Source organism: Crocuta crocuta, unplaced genomic scaffold (genome assembly GCF_008692635.1).
Source record: "Crocuta crocuta isolate KB4526 unplaced genomic scaffold, BGI_CrCroc_1.0 scaffold16, whole genome shotgun sequence".
Taxonomy (NCBI): domain Eukaryota; kingdom Metazoa; phylum Chordata; class Mammalia; order Carnivora; family Hyaenidae; genus Crocuta; species Crocuta crocuta.
The window spans coordinates 8,240,956-8,261,073 of NW_027531893.1; the positions used below are offsets into that span (position 1 = coordinate 8,240,956).

General features: G+C 37.4%; 1 protein-coding gene across 1 annotated transcript in view; it reads left to right on the forward strand.

The window, feature by feature from the left end:
* ATF7IP2 (activating transcription factor 7 interacting protein 2) overlaps positions 1–20,118 on the forward strand; it is a 54,621-nt gene that overhangs the window by 15,841 nt on the left and 18,662 nt on the right. The window contains exons 3-6 of the mRNA XM_077773299.1: positions 614–738; positions 6,065–6,199; positions 6,933–7,031; positions 9,548–9,702. Coding sequence (XP_077629425.1) covers positions 614–738; positions 6,065–6,199; positions 6,933–7,031; positions 9,548–9,702 — 514 coding nt within the window. The remainder of the gene's footprint in view (positions 1–613; positions 739–6,064; positions 6,200–6,932; positions 7,032–9,547; positions 9,703–20,118) is intronic.

Sequence of the window (20,118 nt, forward strand, 5' to 3'; positions counted from 1 at the left end):
AGCTGATAGATAATAAGGATATATACACACAAGAATATACATATGTGTGTGTATATAGTGACCAAAAAACGTCACATAATTAACCACTGATGTTCTAGACTTACAAAAATCAAAAGCAAAAGTAAATTTCATTAGAAGTAGGTTGTTTTGTAGGTTAATGAAATTTAAGGAAAAACTGATTTTGTAGGATAAATTTTGTGTTCCTGTCTAGGCTACATAGTGATCATTTAACAAGATGGATTTAAAATTATTTATAAATAATAATAGGATCACATATTAAAAATATGTCACGCTGCCTAAGTAACTTTATAAGAATACTGGAGGAGCACTTAAGTAACTAAAGGATTAAATGCTATAATTCAGTTTTTGTTGGTATTTTAATAGGCATTAAATAAGGTTGGAGGGAAGGTGTATCTGAGACGAGAATCCTACCTAAGACTCTAAAACATAATCATTTTTTTTTCTTTAAGGATTTGTTTGTCGGAAGTTTTTATACAATTACATTTGCTAAAAAATGTTGCCTTGATCACATTTTGGTCACTAGATTAGAGAATTCCCTTGTCTCCTTTCTTAGAAAGAATAGTTTTACCTCTGATCTTTCCATTTCCCCGAGGCCATAATCAAAAGAAGAGGATTTTTCCAGAAAACAAAGAAACTGTTAAGCGCATCAAAACTTCAGAGCAAATCAATGAAAATATTTGTGTAGCTTTGGAAAAGCAAACAGCGTTTCTGGAACAGGTAAAAAATTGGGGCTTATATATTTGCTTCAGAAACTTCTGATGAATAAAAAAATGGTAAAAGTTACTTGATCTCCACAATAATTTGTAGTACAGGTGATGGTCACTTTGTGCAGAGGTGGTGTATGAAAACAGAATCAACACATGGTAGTATTAGGGAAACGGTAATTGTTTACATTACCAGAACATCCCTAATTAATTGAAAATAGCCCTATAGCATCGTATGTAGGTAGAGTGCTGTAGAAGAAAGAGAATGGACTTTTTAGTCATATTACATTTAAATTTATTTGAAAGTCACACACTGCATGACGTTAAGCTTTGCTGAATAATTCAATCTCTCTTATAGTGGTCTTGGGGTTCTCAGATCTGCAGCTACAGCTGTTTGTGTACCTTATCACAATTGACCACCACGTCATAGTCTCTGACAACCCAGAAGTCTCCTCATAAAGTCCTGTTGCATTCAGGTTTTCTTGAGCTGATTTCCAGGTTTACACAGATATGTTGCATTATCTGACCCTTTGCTGTACAGCATCGACAAGTGCACGTTTCACTTTCATTTGTTCCCCATTTTATTTCATTGTTCCACAGTTACCTGCATCTGATCAACTCTGAGTTTAAGTGTAATGAGCTTTGATTTTTTTTTTTTAATGTTTTATTTATTTCTAGGAGAGAGAGAGAGAGAGCGTGAACAGGGGAGGGTCGGAGAGAGAGGGAGTCACAGACTGAAACAGGCTCCAGGCTCTGAGCTGGCAGTCAGCACAGAGCCCGACGCGGGGCCCGAACCCACGAACCGCGAGATCATGACCTAAGCGAAAGTCGGACGCTTAACCAACTAAGCCACCCAGGCGCCCAAATGAGCTTTGATTTTAATAGGTCCTGTAATGAGGACCAGCGTTAACGATCATATTTTGCTGTTTTACTACCACTGGAATTGTTCAACTAAAAGTCGTCATGTGGTAGATTAAGGTCTGTCAACTGTAATGGAATATGTATGAATAAATATTCACATAATAAATGAATGGAAACCTTATTGAAAGACTCCTGCAGAGCCAGCATGAAAGCCAGTCAGCAGTTTTTCCCTCGCTACCTGGTCTTTTCTTCCAGGAAGACCAAAGGAAACACTCATAAAAAATATATATACATACTCTATTATTTTTAGGAAAGGGGTAGCAGAATTATGGTAAGCATAGATCTAGCTCAAGAAAAAGGTTGGGGATTCCAGCTGTGTCTTATTCCCAATGATTAGTAGTTGAATTTAGGAGTAAGTTTGTTGTTTTGTCTGTTTGTTTTTACTGTTTGTTTATTTTTGAAAGAGAAAGAGAGCGAGCAGGGGAGGGGCAGAGAGAGGGGGCAGACACAGAATCTGAAGCAGGCTCCAGGCTCTGAGCTGTCGGCACAGAGCCCGACGCGGGGATCAAACTCACGAGGGGTGAGATCATGACCTCAACGAAAGTGGGACATTCAACCAACTGAACCCCCAGGCGCCCCTAGAAGTAAGTTCTGATAAGGACATGTAAGGACGAAATTTAATCTGAATTATTTTGGTTTCACTGGCATGGAAAGATGATAGTTTTCATTCCTTACTGTTACCTGTCTCACAAAGCACTTGGTCTGAGTTGGCACAGAAGATGGTCCTTCCAAGTGAGCTTTAAGGAGCGCTGTCTGTCTTGTTTTCTCCATCTCACTGCCAGAAGTTTCCTGCACTTTGTTCAGAGATATCTCGGGTGTTAGCTAATTACTCTCCTTTTACCTTTCTCTAAATAGCTATCTTTCCATCACTTCATATTTTTTAAAATGTATTTTTAAAATTTACATCCAAGTTAGTTAGCATATAGTGCAACAATGATTTCAGGAGCAGATTCCTTAAGCCCCTCACCCATTTAGCCCATCCCCCCTCCCACAGTCCCTCCAGTAACCCTTTGTTTGTTCTCCATATTTACGAGTCTGTTACGTTTTGTCCCCCTCCCTGTTTTTATATTTTACTTCTCTTTCCTTGTGTTAATCTGTTTTGTATCTTAAAGTACTCATATGAGTCAAGTGATATATTGCTCTAATTTCACTTAGCATAATACCCTCTCATTCCATCCATGTAGTTTTAAATGGCAAGATTTCATTCTTTTTGATTGCTGAGTAATACTCCATTGCATATATATACCACATCTTCTTTATCCATTGATCCATCAGTGGACATTTGGGCTCTTGCCATACTTGGGCTATTATTGATAGTGCTGCTATAAACATTGGGGTGCACGTGTCCCTTTGGAACAACATACCTGTATCCCTTTATCACTTGATATTTTAATTCCTGTCCAAACAGTTAATTCTCTAAACCATATCTATCTGTTTTTCCTGTTTGATTCCCAGTGGAATAGGGCCTACCATTCTGACATTGTTCTTGCCTGAGAGTCCCAGAGCTTTTGATTCTTCTTTCTTGAGATTCTTAAGGATCTTGGCCTCATTGATTTCAATTAAATTGTTGAAGTGGAGGAGTTTTTCTTCTAAAGTCCAGGTTACTCATCTACCCATAGATAAATGGAGTTCCTCATCTTAGGAAGTTGAGGCAGATTGGAAATGCACAATTGCCAGTCTTTCTCCAACCTTTAGGCTACCTTGGCTGCCATTTGCAAATGATACCTAGGATTTCCAACTGATACCATAACTTTGGACACATTACCATCAACAGAAGACATTTATGAGGTATTTGGTGGAGGTTATTACATCTTCCTTCTTTATGAGGAACTCACCACTCTAACCAAGAGTAATCACCCGTAGGTGGGCAGTTAGTCCTTTTAAATAACCAAGTTTTAAGTGTCTGCCTCAATCTGAATCACCAGGAAAACTTATTTAAATCGTGGTTTTTATTGAGCTCACTAATAGTTGAAGACTGTTGTTTTAGGCTACTCTTTTCTCACACTTCTGTGTTAAGAATTACTGGTGGTGCCTGTTAATTATACAGCTTTCCAGGCCTTTTTCCAGGAAATTCTGTTTGGTGAATTCAGGGTAGGGCCTAGGAATCTGTGATGTTAACAAATGTCCCATAATGATTCTTGGTCACCAGGGAAGGTACGCAAACATTTGTGGTCTCCACTTATTAGCAAAACAGTATTTCCATATTCAAGGCATTTAGATAGTTTCTCCAAGATTCATCTCAACATGAGCTTTACCAGGGCGCCTGGGTGGCTCAGTTGGTTAAGCGTCTGACTTTGGCCCAGGTCATGATCTCATGGTTCATGGGTTCGAGCCCCGTGTCCTGCTCTGTGCTAACAGCTAGCTCAGAGCCGGGAGCCTGTCTTCGGATTCTGTGTCTCCCTCTCTCTCTGACCCTTCCCTGCTTGTGCTGTCTCTCTCTGACTCTCAAAAATAAAGTTTAAAAAAAATTTTTTTTTAATTAAAAAAACAAAAACAAAAACCATGAGCTTTACCTGTTGGCCCCAGCCATTGAACTGGCAGGCATGTAGAAACCCATAAAAACCACACATGGGTAACAGGTAACACCTGTCAGGAAAAATAGTATGTGTTTCTGAGCACTTATTTACATAATATGCATACTTTGAGCACTTATTGGTTTAATCAAATACTTAAAAGTTTGAAAGTAAACATGACAGTTATACCTAAAGTTGAGAAAATCATTGAAGAAATGTTAAGCATTACAGAAAAAATCAAGTGGATGATAATGTTGAAGAGTAATGTTAAATATGAAAGAAAAACCTTGGGAATAATCAAATAAAATACCAGAGTATCATCCAGATGATACCAGCATAAAAGAGTTAACATAGAAGCTATGTTCTAATTTCGGACAACCAAGAAGCAAGAATTTAGGGGAAAAATATAAATATTACCAATAAATACCTTCAGTGTATCGTGACAGGTCTTATTATTAAGAGAGACTACTTACTGTGTTATGAAAGCAGCTTACAGAGGGTTACAAATTCAAAAAAGTACAGTGGATGTTTCAAATATATATGGTTGAACAGAATATATATATTCCTAACAGTGGGCATTGAGATTAATTATGCTCCCTGAAAATAGGCCATTCTGTTTTCTTTTTTTTTTTTTAATATTTTTTTTATTTATTTCTAGGAGAGAGAGAGAGAGACAGCGTGAGCAGGGGAGGGCCAGAGAGAGAGGGAGTCACAGACTGAAACAGGCTCCAGGCTCTGAGCTGGCAGTCAGCACAGAGCCCGACGCGGGGCCCGAACCCACGAACCGCGAGATCATGACCTAAGCGAAAGTCGGACGCTTAACCGACTAAGCCACCCAGGCGCCCCAGGCCATTCTGTTTTCTAAAAAACAGCCAGACAATGAAATGCATTAACGTTTTATGTGATAGCTACTACAGACTGTTCGTATGCTTTATGCCCAACAGCATTGGTTGTTCCTAATTGTTCCTGGCCTCTTTCAATTTTAACAGTAGGAAAATCACCCCCTAAAAAAACCTATGCAAGTAAAGTGGATTACCTTGCATATTTATTTCCTTTATGTCAATTCGCTGTTGTCTATTTTCTGGAGCTCTTTCACATGTTAGCCTTTTGTATTATAAAAATCCTGTGAGCATCACTCATTCACCATTGTATTACCTACCCGTATGTGGACAAGGAAAATGAAGCTGAGACGCTGGGACTTCCCAAAGGTCATATAGCTTGTTAATGGCTGGGTCAAGGCTCAGACTTTCATAATTTGCTTCATATCTGCTACAGAGCAACCAACCACGTTCACTGGGCTCTGGTTTTCAGACAAGTGGAGAGCCTTTTTATGGAATACAGGTGTCAGTTATGCTTATTAAAAAATATAAATGGGATATAGCATTTTACCTTTCCTTTAATAGGTATTATGGAATTCAGAAACTATAGGAAACTAAAATTAGCACTGGGAGAATAAATTTAATTTTTTCTAACATATCCATATTATGGGTGTGTTTTGCTAAATTTGATATTCAAATTTCTATAAAACTTACCCCTATAGTGATATACATATAAACATAAAAATATGAAAAAAGTATATTTTATTGGTTACAGTAAATCCAGAAAAGAACAAAGCTGGGTGTTTTTCTTAAATATTTATTTAAGACCGGGAGAGACAGAGTGCGAGCAGGGGAGGGGCAGAGAGAGAGAGGGAGACACAGAATCCGAAACAGGCTCCAGGCTCTGAGCTGTCAGCAGAGCCCGATGCAGGGCTTGAACACACAAACTGCGAGATCATGACCTGAGTCGAAGTTGGATGCTTAACCGACTAAGCCACCCAGGTGCCCCAGGCACTCTTAAGGAGTAGAAAATAAAATTGCTTTTAAATGTGAAACACGGGGTGTTTTGTTGTTGTTTTAATTCTAGGTCAAACATTTGATTCGACAGGAGATATATAGTGTAAGTTACAAACTATTTGATAACAAACTGAAAGAATTGACTGAACGCATTGGGAAGACACAGTGCAGGAATAAACATGAAGCAATAGCTGATGAACTCTTCGTAAGTTTCTAATTTCATTTGATTTAATTTGGAAGTAGAATGTGGTGATATTTTACACGTTAGGAAAGGGAGACCATAAAGTAGACCCGAATCTGATCCTTGACCACAAGCTTTATATACTATATTATGTATACTATATGTGTGTATGAATTTATATATAGTATATATGCATTTTCATATATAGTATATATGAATTTACTTCTGAGTAATTCTTGTGATACTATTTACTGTCATCGTGTTGATTAGAGATGTAGATTGTACCTGTTTAAGATCAATGGGCAATAGAATCTGTTAGCAATATTGGCCCTTGTTAGATACTTTTAGGAATATTATTCTGTTGTCAGTAATTTTGTGTCAATTGACAGACTTAATACATAAGCAGTTTCTTTTAATTCAAAATATATTCTGTATTGGAGCTTGTATAGCCTGTTTCACACCGTTTGAGGGTTTTTGTTTTGTTCTCCTTTTCTAATGTTACTTGCCTGGTTGGTGTTTGTGCCAACATTAGTTTTATTGTGCTTCAGCTAGAAGTTGGGCATTTTTATCTTCCATTCTTAAATAGCATATCAGCATCAAACATGATTTAAATCTTTGCTTATATAAGAATTTCTCATTTATCAGAGTGGATGCCTAAGTATTATAAGACTGCTTTGGCAAATACATAGTTTTCCCTCCATCCCTATATATTATTTTGTACTCTGGTTTCAGATTTGTTTTCCTCTTTTTCTTCTAGGCAAAAATATCCAAACTTCAGAGACGTATTAGAGTAATACTGCAATCTCAAAAGAATTGCTTGGAACCAAATGTATTAACCAATAATACAGACTGTAAGGTTGGTATGAACATATAGGGGTTTTAATTATCTCAATGACCCACATTATAGGTAGTTGGATTTTAAGAAAGCAAATGTCAGCTTTAAAGACAATACGTTTGTTTTTAGAATGTTCCTATGATGCTCTCTCTGGAGAAGATACCCTCCAGAGTATCCTCCAAATGCCCCTTATTATTTCTTTCATCAAGTGAGTGAAGAGGTAAAAAATAAAATAAAATAAAAAAGTAAAATAATTGAGTAAAGGTGGATTGTAATTGCCTAGACTGCCCCCATCCCCACCATATTATCATGATAAAGAACTTAAAACATACACTACAGCAAAGTTGAAAAAATGTAACAGTGAACCCTTGTATCCGTGGCACCTAAATTCTACCTTTACTATTTTAATATGTTGATTTGTGTCATATATCTGTCAGTCCATCTCCTAAGCCATCTCTATATTTGGCGCGTTCTCAAATACTAATGTATTTTGCATCAAAATACACTTTGCAGTGTATACTTCCAAAGTATTTCAGCAAGGGTATCATTGGAGTTTCGTATCTGTTTATATTTTTTTATATAAAATTTGAATCTAATCTTCAGTGTACATTCACTGAATTTTTTTCTTGTAGTGTCTTTATTTTCTTTGATATTGTATTTATGCAGGCTAGCCTCAGTAAGTGAATTGGGAAGCATTCCCTCCCCTGTTTTCTGAACATTTGTGTAAAACTTTTATTACTTCCTTAAATGTTTGAATGAATCCATCTCTGAAGACTCTTTGGGCAAGAGCTTTCTTTATAGGAAGACCAACTCTTTAACAGGTGTGGGGCAATTTACATTTTTCGCTTTCATATCAGTTTTTTAAGTTACCTTCACAAGGAATGTGACCGTTTTATCTAAGTTGTTGAATGTGTTGACAAATTATTGACAAAATTTTCTTGTCCTTTTAATATTCGTAGGTCTGTAGTGATGCCCTCTGTTTCATTTCTGATACTGGTAATTCGTGTTTTCTTTTTTTCTTGATCCATCTTGCTAGAGTTTTAAAAATCTCATTAATTCTCGGTGCCTGCGTGGCTCAGTCAATTGAGTATCTGCGGCTCAGGTCCTGATCTCATGGCTCGTAAGTTTGAGCCCTACATCAAGCTTTGTGCTGACAGTTCAGAGCCTGGAGCCTGCCTCAGATTCTGTGTCTCCCTCTCTCTCTGCCCCTCCCCTGCTCATGCTCTGTCTCTTGGTCTCTCTCTCGCTAAATAAATTGCGTTAGAAAATAAATAAGTAAAAATCTTATTAATTCTCTGTTACTTATCTCTTTTCTGTTGTTTTTTTAAAATAATTTCCTTCTCTGTATTTACTTTGGATATAATTTTTTCTTTTCCCAGCTTCTTAAGTGAGAAAGAACATTACTTTCTAATATTTTTTCTCCCAGAAAACATTTTAAAGCTATAAATTTCCTTCTAAGCAGTGCTTTTTCTAAATATTTTCTAAGCGCCTTCTCAGTGATTAGATGTTGCACTTCTAACTACAGAGATTATAATCGTTGATGTACTGTACCTTTGTTTTCCATCAGTTGAAAATAATTTCTAACTTCCCTTGTATCATTTTTATTGATATCTAATTTAATTATTTTGATTAGAGAACATACCATGTAAAATATCAGTCTTGAAAGTTATTAACACTTAATATATAGCCCAAGATATGCTTTTCCATGAATATTTCATGAATATTCATTTTCCTGTGAATATTCCATGTACACTTGAATGTTGGGTGTAATGTTCAATAAATGTCACTTTTGTGTTAATTTTGCCGTGGTGGTTGATAGTGGTGAATAATGACACCCAGGCGCCCCAACAAACACAAATATTTTAAGTACTGCAAGTTCTCAGGGCGCCTGAATAGCTGAGTCAGCTAAGTGTCCAACTTCAGCTCAGGTCATGATCTCACAGCTTGTGAGTTCAAGTCCCACATCAAGCTCTGCACTGTCAGCAAATGCTCTCTCTCTCTTCTTCCCTCTCTCTCTCTCTTTCTCAAAATAAACTTAAAAAAAAAAATACTGCAAGTTCTCAACCAAAGCATGTACTAAGTGCTTCAGCTTCCACATTTTAAGCAAAACTCACCAGCTGGAAGAACAAGTTGGAAATTTGATTTATTTCTGGTTTTCACTTATTGTTAGAAATATAATGAAAGTAAAACTTTGCTTGTTAAAGTTTGTTTCTGAGTTCCTAAAATGTAGTCTAGTAGGCATAAAATGTTGTCTAAGTACTTAGGTATTTATTTTTCTTTTCCCCTCAAGCTAAGATGTTCATTTGTTAACTATTGTTTTTATTTCTTAGAAGTAGTTTTTAAATTCATTTTGGCAGAGAAACTGCCATTGTTGTCATTAGCCATTGAAATACATATAACTTAACATATGTTTTGCCATATGCATTCAAGAATATTTTAAGAACATTTTCCAAGTGAAAGTTTACCTGTCAATTTGGGAAGAATACAAGTGGTAACACTCCACTTCCTTTACTGCTTTTCCCTCACCCAACTAACAGGTTACAAATTCAAAGACGAATTTGGATAAGAATCCAGAGTGCATCAGCAGTCCAGATGAAAGAAAGACTTCTGTGAGCTCTGATGAGCCTTCTAAACTTTCAGAAAATGCGAGTGAAAAGATTAATTTAAGAGAACATGATGCTGTTTCTAAAAGGTAGGCATTTCTATAAAAATCCATACTTATGTAAGTATGTGCTGGTAAACATACATTTCTCAAGCATAAAACAGCTTAAATTGTTCAGATTCATTCTTGTCTGTTGTGAAGAAATGGAATTGATGACTCAGGCCTTTTATCATTGTTGTTATACATGGTTTGTTTTTACTAAATTAGAGGCACCTGACTGGCTCAGTCGGGAGACCATGTGACTTGATCTCTGGGTAGTGGGTTCAAGCCGCACATTGGGGGTAGAGTTTACTTAAAAAAAAAACAAAACTAAGTAAAGTTTAGAATTGACTAGGGGACTGGGTTTTCCCTTGTGGTCTTTTCCAGCTTTAGTGTGATGGTCAGAGTGGTCACTTGATCACTCCCACGGTTTGTGTTCTATACGTGGAAGAGTCAAGGTCCTGTAAAACAGTGGCTTACAAAAATTACAGAGGAGAGTAAGGGTAGGAAGGTAAGAGTGGGGAAACAGTGCCTAAAATGATTAGTTTCCTTGAGGTTGAAAGCAGTGTTGTGGTAACTTCAAATTAGAATGGACAGGCTAACTTACTTGTCTAAATAAACCATCCAAGACCCTGAACCCCTGATCTAGTCTAAAAGATTTGGGGCTGGTAGGGAAGAAATCATTGGATTTAACAAAGAAACATGATTTCTGATTCCAGGCTAGATTGATGGTGGGAGGTGGGGGGGCACTTTGGTGAATTCTTTGGTCTGGTGATTTGGAACAGTTTGGGAGCTTTATGATATTTATTTATTCTAAACATTAACTCCTTAAAATGTCCTAAGGTTTTACTTTTACATTTTAAATTATACTCCAGCTTTTAAGTGGATACAAATATATAACCAAAAATAAATTAACTAAAGGATGGCCATTATTTGAAGAACGACATCCTTTCCCTCAAATAACTACGCATACTCAAGGAGATGACACAGTGAAGGAGAAGCATCACAAATCTACACCATTTGCAGTAGATTCTTGGTATTTGGGAATTTACATCCAGAAGAAACTCTAATATTCCATGATAATGAGGCCCTTCATTTTAGTGTTGAGCCAGGAAGCTGCTATGAAGAAAGCATTTATTTCGTTTGTGAAGGCAGGAGTCCCATTTCAGTGAATCTTTGTTGTTACCACTCCTTTTTTTTTTTTTAATTTTTTTAAAAGTATTTATTTTGAGAGAGACAGAGTGCAAGTGGGAGAGGGGCAGAGAGAGAGAGAGAATCCTAGGCAAGGTCTGCATAGTCAATGCACAGAGCCAGACACGGAGCTAGAACCCACCAAACCGCCAGATCATGACCTGAGTGGAAGTCGGCCGCTTAACTGACTGAGCCCTCCAGATGCCCCTGTTGTTACCACTTCTTTTTTGTTTTTTTTTTTTTAAATGTTTTATTTATTTCTAGGAGAGAGAGAGAGAGAGAGACAGCGTGAGCAGGGGAGGGTCAGAGAGAGAGGGAGTCACAGACTGAAACAGGCTCCAGGCTCCGAGCTGGCAGTCAGCACAGAGCCCGACGCGGGGCTCGAACCCACGAACCACGAGATCATGACCTAAGCGAAAGTCGGACGCTTAACCGACTAAGGCACCCAGGCTCCCCAGTTGTTACCACTTCTTAATGTGCGTGCTGAAACTCGTCAAGTGACTAAAAAGAAAAATGCTAATGAGAGAAGTTGAAAAGTGAAGACCCCATTAAAATAGCATTTTGTAGACCAATATGGCACATTTGTCAGCTGCTTTTTCTATGATCTGAACAATCTACCATCTGCTCTATAACAAAGGGAGAACCTGCCATTTATGGAACTTGTCCAGGCAGCCATGCTAACAAATGTGTGTAACCTTACCCTGATGGGTGGATTCAGTGGTGAGTTTTAGAAAACACTGAAGAAAGAAACAACACCAGTGTTAAAATTCTTCCAAAGAATAAAAAAAAGAGGAAATACTTCAGTTCATTTTCTGAGACTAGATACAACAATCTAGTGTAATTCTGATACCAAAGTCAATTTTAACATTTTACAGAAATGGAAAACTACAGTCCACTTTTACCCACAGGATAGATGCAGATATCCTAAAGAAGATACTAGCAAGCCAAGCCCAACAGTCTATAGAAGCTGAGTTTGTCACAGGAATGCCGCAAGGTTGGTTCGACAGTAAAAAACTCAGTGAATGGAATTTGCCAGGACCAGAGTCATTAGGATTTGACAAAATACCTGTTTATGAATAAAAAACAAATTCCTGGCAAACTTGGAATAGGGGGGTAACATCCTTAATCTGATAAAGAATATCTACAAAAACCCTAAAACATATCTGATGCTGAAATATTAGAAGTATTTCCCTTGAGATACAAAATAGAAGGATGCCTATGGCCATCACTTTAACATTATACTGGATCTCTTGGCTAATGAAAGAAAAAGAGGTCAAAATAAAGAGGATTTAAGAAGAATGGAGAAATATTATTACTATCTTTGGATGACTGGGGTAGGTATATAATGTAGGAAATGCAATGTAATTTACTGATATGTTATTAGGATTAATAAGAGGTTAGCAACATGGACCATTTCAAATGTATAAGAAATCATTTATATTCCTGGATATCTGATACAATTAGAGAATTAAAAGATATTTTTTAAAGATACCATACCAATACAGTAGCACCAAATATATCCACTAGCTAAAGTAGGAATACATTCACTAAGACATGTAATAACGGAAGAAAATTAACAAAACCATGAGAGAGATTAAAGAAAAGTTCAGTGGAGAGATGTCCTATGTGTAGGGGTTGTGCAACACAGTATTTATAGAATGTTCTCACCTTTGTTCAAATTAATTTATAGAGTGCAATTTCAGTCAGTTCCCCCATGTGTAATTTTATGGAACTCAACAAGATGATTTGTTTCTAAAATTTGTGTGTAAATGCAGTGAATTAAGAGACTCAAGATATCCATCAACTAGAGAAACAAAAAGGAAGGAATTTGCCGCCACGTGTCAGGACACTACTAAACTGCAGTGCTGAGGATAATGGAATACTGACAAGTGATGGACAAATGAGCAGTGTCACAGAGAATCCGGAAACCTGTGCACATGTGTGTACGTGATGTGTGATGGACAGTATGTGGCACCTCATCTGGGAAATGATGGACTTAGGAACTGGTGCACTTGGCTATTCTTGTTGAGAGAAATATGAAAGAAATTGGATCCCTATATCTGACTATACATAGAAATCAGTCTCACGTGGATTAAGGAACTAAATAGCTAAAGGAAAATTCTAAAGCTTTTAGAAGGGACTATAGAATGTCTCCGTGAACTTCAAATAAGGAAAGATTTCTTAAGACACAAATACCTTTGCAATACAATAAAAAATTGATCACACTAAAATGTTTTTTGAATGTACCACATTAAAATTAGAAACTTCTTCTCTCAAGGCACTATAATTTTAGTGAGAAGATAGGCCATCAAGTTAGAGAAGACACATGACAGCAAAGAGAACCTTTTGAGAACTAGTACCCAGGGTATATATATGAAAGAACTTCAGTGAATATAAAGCCAGATAATACAAAAGAAAAATGGGCAAAAGACTTGTACATGTATTTCAGGAAAGAGGAATTCCAGATGGCCATTAAATAAACATATGAAAAGGTGCTTATCTTCATTAGTAATCAGAGAAATGCAAATTAAAGCCACAATGAGATACCATTTCTTATCAGGTAAGGAAAAGTAAAACATTTAAAACTCTGACAACACCAGATGTACTGGAGAGATTTTGCAATAAAGGAATTGATTTTGTTTAACATTTTGTTGTCAGAAGAGTAATTGGTATCATGCTTTAGAAAAAATTTGGCGTTAATCTAGAAATATAGAAGATCTGACTATCATTTGACCTCACAGTCCCGTCTTTTGAAACATACTCTTTAAATGTGCAATAGGATATATGTAGAGGAATGTTTATTAGCATTTTCCATAATAGTCAAAAACTAGAAGGAAAAAAAGCCCATCTACGGTTGACGAGAACAATAAATTGCAGTAAATCCACACAGTGGAATTCTGTTCATTAGTGGAAATGAGGAACACACGTGACACTATGAGTTACTCCCATAAAAACATGGAATGTCTGGATTCTATTCAAATGAAGGTCAAATATAGCCAGAAAAAAAAAAAAAGAACATTATGTAGGAAGTCAAGGCTAGATGGTGAATCTGAAGAATAACACAAATTAGCACTACAAATTCTATTAATGAAAGAGATTTATAATACAGGATAGAGGCACATGGGTTTCTGAAATGCTGATTATATAAAGTGTGTCTACCTGAGTGGTGGTTCCAGAGGTGTTAGCTTTTCAATTATTAAATTGAACATGTGCTTTAAACCCAGTTTGAAAATAGTTGCCTATTTATTAGAAAATCTAGATTTATGTTTAATGTAATCGTACTGAAATACGTGGGTTCAGGACTACAGTTTTACTACTTGTTTCCTTTCATCCCATCTATTTTACGGTCCTTTTCCCTTGTCTGTGTCTGTGTGTCAGTCTCTCTTTTAGCCTTCTTTTGAATTAATCTTTTTTCTCTTTCCCCATTACCTTGTTAATTACAGATCTTTCATTGTCCTTTTGGAAATTGCCCTAAAGATCATGCTTTGGATTCTTGACTAGAATCTAGTATGAATTGCTACTTCCACCATTTTTTAGGCAGGGCTTGACCTTAGAAGCCTGTAACTTCATTTACTGCTCTCCCTGCATCTTTTGTTTTTTCACACATTTTAATTTTACATTACAGTTGACCTTGAACAACGCAGCATCGACCCCACACACGGTCAGAAATTCACACATAAATTTTGACTCCCCAGAAATGTTAACTACTAATAGCCTACTGTTGCCTGGAAGCCTCACTTAACATAAACAGTCAAGTAAACATTTTGGGGTTTTTTGTTCTTTGTTTTTTAATTTTTTTAATATTTTATTTATTTCTGAGAGAGAGAGAGAGACAACGTGAGCAGGGGAGGGTCAGAGAGAGAGGGAGATACAGAATCTGAAGCAGGCTTCAGGCTCTGAGCTAGCTGCGAGCACAGAGCCCGATGCGGGGCTCGAACCCACGAACCGTGAGATCATGACCTGAGCCGAAGCCAGATGTTTAACCCACTGAGCTACCCAGGCGCCCATCAAGTAAACATTTTGTATGTACTATAGATTATATACTGTTTTTTTATAGCAATGTAATCTAGAGAAAAAATATTAAAAATCGTAAGAGGAAATACACTTAGAAATACTATATGTTATTTATTGAAAAAATTTCCCTGTGTAAGTGGACCGGCACAGTTCACACCCTTGTTCAAAGTCAGCTGTATTTTAAATCTCACAAGATGGTATCACTATCTTCTACAGTCATTACTCATTTAGAGTTACCCACATATTTGCCACTCCTGTTGTTCTTCATTTCTTCTTGTGTTTCCTTCCCCCTGAAGAATTTTGTTCTTTGTTATTTCTTGTTTTAGTTTTGCTCAAGATAAATTCTGTCAGGTGTTTTGGCTTGGAAACAATGCCATTTTGTCCTTTTTTTAAAGTTTATTTATTTGAGAAAGAATGTGCAAGTGGGGGAGGAGGGGGGGAGAAAGAGAATCCCAAGCAGGCTCCACATGGTCAGCACAGAGCCCAGTGTGGGGCTCGAACTCATGAACTCTGAGATCATGTCCTGAGTGGAAGTTAGATGCTTAACTGACTGAGCATCCCGGGTACCCCCATTTTGTCTTTATTTTTAAAGGATATTTTAACATGGGTATTGAATTGTAGGTAGTTGTTTCCTTTCAGAACTTTTAAGATGTCATTATGTATCTTCTGACTTCTGTCATTTCTGTTGAAAAGTTAGCTTCAGTCTTACTGTTGCTTCTTTGAAGATCATATCTTTATTTTTGCTTTTGAGATATTCTACCTTTGGTTTTTATTGGTGTACTATGATGCTAGTTGTGGGGGCTTAGTGTTTGTTTTGTTTTTTAATTTATGTTATTGGTGCTCACAGTTTTTCATGAATCTGGTTTTATGTCTTCCATTATCTTTGGAAAAATCTTGGCCATTATCTCTTTGGATATTCCTTTAGCACCATTCCATATCTTCTCCCCTCCCGTATTCCAATTACTTGCTTCTCTGTAGGCGCCATGTCTTCTGTTCTCCATGCTTCAGTCTGGATATTTCCTATTGACCTATTTGCCAGTTTATTAATCCTCTTTTCAGCTGGAGCCTGCTTGGATTCCCTCTCTCTCCCTGTCTCTCTCTGCTCCTTCCCCACTTGTGCTCACTCGCTCTCTCTCTCTCTCTGAAAAATAAACAAATATTTTAAAAAATCAGCCATCATTGATATCAGTCAATAGAATTCTATGAAAGTCATGTATCTTTAAATGGTCATGGAATACCAGGTGTTTTTTAATGGAATTCCAGTCTTTAGTGTGCAGATACACAGATTAGTTTCTCAGGGTAAATATTAACAGTTTATATACACACACTTTTCTACATTTATATACACACACATTTATACATATAATATTTAAAAATAGCTAACTGACGTAATGCCCAAAAACTGTACTGAAGATAAATGTATAGCTTGGCAAATTTTGACCAAAAAAGAACATTTTGTAAATATTTCCTGGGTCAAACCAGTGGTGTCCATTCTGCTTCGTGCCCTGTGCCTCACTCCTAGTCCCCAATCTCACCCACTCTCTGCACTTTTAGCCTAAGTTTTTGTTTGGTTTCCACCTTTATAGAAATGGAGTCAGACTCAGGGAGTACTTTGGTGTCCTGCCTCTTCTGTCCAGCATTATATGTTGTGAGGGTCATCCGTGACCTTGCTGAGCAGCAGTAATGTGCTAATTCTCATTTCTGTATCATGCTCATCATATGAATATACCTCTGTTTACTTATTCACAGCTGTTCATGGGCATCTGGATTGTTTGCAGATTGGAGGAATTATGAGTAGTGCTCTTAGGAACGTTCCTTTACATGTGTTTTGGTGAATGTACAGACGTACATTTCTGTTGGACATTTGCCTGGAAATGGAATTGATAGGTCCTAGAGTATATATGTTTTTTCGGGTTTAATAGATACTACCAAACACATTACCGGAAATCATACCAAAGCTACATTTCCATTAGAAAGGATAATAAGGTTTTAGTTCTCCCATGTCCTTGCCATCACTTGATATTATCTGCTTTTTTGCATTAGCCACACTGGTATGTTCATAGCATCCTGTATTTCATTTGTATTTCTTTCTGATAATGAAGTTAAGTACAGTTTTATGTTTGTTAGCCATTTTGATACCTTTTATGAAGTTTCACTAAGACTTTTGCATATTTTCCCTTTGAGTTGCGTCTCTTAGGTTTTTTGTCAGATTTACAATAAATACCTTTTTCCAGTCCCAAGTCTTTGCACTTTCTTAATAGTGTCTTTATATGAATTGACTTGTTAGTTTCAGCGTAGGCTTTTTTTCCCATAGTTTCTACTTTTCTGATGCATGTTCCATCTGGCTTTAACTATCTCTCTGTCTTTCCTGAGTATTGTTAAAAGTATTGTTCTTTTAATGTCCCTGTTTTAGAACGCCACCATCCAGATCACCTGTGTAACTGTTGCTGTTGTTTTTCTGTCCGTTTCTGGTCATTTGATTCTGTCTTTTGGCACGCGTGATAATTTCTGAAAAACTGGTGAGGCTCTGGAATAAATACCGTACACAAGGTTTATTCTGCCCTCTGGCAGAGTAGGACCTCGTCACCTAAGCTCCTCAGGGAATGGTATAAATTGAGGCTTATTGTGAATGTGACAAGGCTCTTTCTACCTCTAGTTCACTCGGGCTCTTAAGACATAGCCCTCCGTTTTGTTGTTTTGTTTCGTATGGAATAAACATGTGAAACTTAAAAAATAATTAAAAAAAGAAAAAAGATATAGCCCTCCATGGATTCCTGGCTAAAAGCTTGGAGTGTTCACTAGGGTCCCTCCACCTTCGTGGGTCTCCAAATTGTAATCTTTACTGCTTTGGCCCAATGAAAAAGCCAAAAATTCCACTCCGTTTTTTAAAGTCTTTCTGCTTGGTTTCTTAGACTCCTAAATAGCACTGTATTGTGTCTGATATACTATAGTAGCAAGTAGAAATATTTAAAAATGAGAAATACTGGGTTGCTTGGGTGGCTCAGTGAACCCCACCTTGGTGATAGAGATTACATAAATAAGTAAACTTAAAAAAAATACTAGAAATATTTTACAAATGTTAAGTGCAGAATTTTGAGATTGATAAGAGATTTTGACTGTATTGTAATGAACATCTGAAAAGAATTGCTTATGGTTAAGCAACAAAATAAATATAGTTCTCAGTCTTTCAACCATATGATGACTATTACTAGTAGAAAAAAATACATACAAAGCAGTTTTGTTAGAGACCAGAAGTGGATAGAAGAATAAAATATTATTAGTAAAATTTAAATCTAAACATTTGTTTTTATTTACTGAATTAGAAATGATGGCTATTAGACTCTTTTACCGATAAATTTGATTGGGAAAAATTATTGAATTAAATTTGCTTTAAAATGTGCATTTAAACCAGTTGATTTCCCAAAATTAAAATGATTGTGTAGGAAATGTCAGCTTCTGCCCATGGAGTATTAGTTACTACAGGAAGTGTTCTTTTGTTGTCAACGAATAGAAAACCGAACGAAAAAAGAAAAAGAATGTGTACAGACATTGTTCAACAAGGAGCCTAAGACTGTGTTCCCTGGGAAAAGGGAAGCACCTTAAACGCACCCTACAGTGTTCAAGCTTCATGCTCAGAGGCGTTGCATGGGTTCAAAGACAGGCAGGAAGAGCCCAGACAGCCTAGAGGTCTTGCTACATTGATTTATTTATTTTTTACATGTTTATTTATTATTTATTTTGAGAGAGAGAAAGTGAGCAGGGGAGAGGCAGAGACGGGAGAGAGAGAAAGAATCCTAAGCAGGCCCCATCTTCTGCACAGAGCCCAACGTGGGGCTCGATCTCACAGACTGTGAGATCATGACCTGAGCCAAAACCAAGAGCCGGATGCTTAACCTACTNATATTTGAGCCACGCGTCGAGCTCTGTGCTGACAGCTAGCTCAGAGCCTGGAGCCTGTTTCAGATTCTGTGTCTCCCTCTCTATCTAACCCTCCCCTGCTCACGCTGTCTCTCTCTCTCAGAAGTAAATAAAAAACATTAAAAAAAAAAAAGTGAATGTAGGGGTGTGGAGACTGTGTCAGCAGCAGACCTGCACTGCAAGAAATGTTGAAGTTCTAAAGACAGAAGGAAAATAAAACCAAATGGAAATTTGGATCTATGCAAAGGTGAAGAGATGAAGAGTGCTGGATATTATAAATACGTGGGTCATATAAAATATTTTTCTTTGTTTCCATATAGGGTATATATGCATGTATATATCATACTGTTCCTCTCTATTATATGGTGTGTGTATGTTACATAAGTCCCACTATTTAATACAGTGTTTCTCTATACAGGCAACAGACAGTTGGAATTTCAAATTTAAAATCCATCCACATATTTACAAGAATGTGAGAGAACATAGGGCTAAGATTACTGAAATGTGTGTAAGGCCTAATGTCAAAGTCACGAAGTAGATTTCAGGTTTGTGATCCAGCATGCAAGGAATTGTCACTCCATTCTAACGACAAGTAAAAAGCGGAACAAATTGGAAAAATCAGCAGCTCTTCTTAGTACCACTAGAGAAGAAGTAAGGTCACAGCGCCAACTACTGTCCCCACCCCCATCCCCAGCTGGAGAGACAAACAGGCAGAAACACGACATCCAGGAACTAGAATAGAAACCCGTGGGTACCAGTGCCAGGGTAATTGCTGGAGGTTCAGTGTGGACGAATCAGAAGTTAGGAACCCCACCGGGGCTTTGCTGGGTCCTTATGGTGAACATTGGAGAAAAATCCCCTCGTGCTTGTCGAGGGGGGTTGTGAAAGGAACCTTTGAAATACACCAGAGCACTCTGTTCCTAACAAGGCCAGTCCTAGAGAGAAACCGTTGCCAGAACTTAACCTACTGGGGGGGGGGGGGGGAGGAATCTCCAGCTCCTGCTCCCTCTGACCTTCCATCTGGAGGAAGTAAATACCCAACTCCAGCTGCTCCAGCGCTCCCGTCCCACCTGAAGGGGGTGGGGGACTGAGGAGCAGTAGCGAAGTTCACATTCCAGGGCCCTGTAGGCTTACTTAAAAGCCGAGACTAATCACAGGACTAGTGGAAGCTGCCCCTCCCTGCCCCTCCCTGCCCCGTCTTACTACTGCATTACTAGAGGCCTGTTTATCATAGTTCTTTCACCCGGGATATCATGTCCACCTTTCAACAACAGCAGCAACAAAAAAGAAATCACAAGACACACCAAAAGGCAAAAAACATGATTTGAAGAGTCTAAATAAACA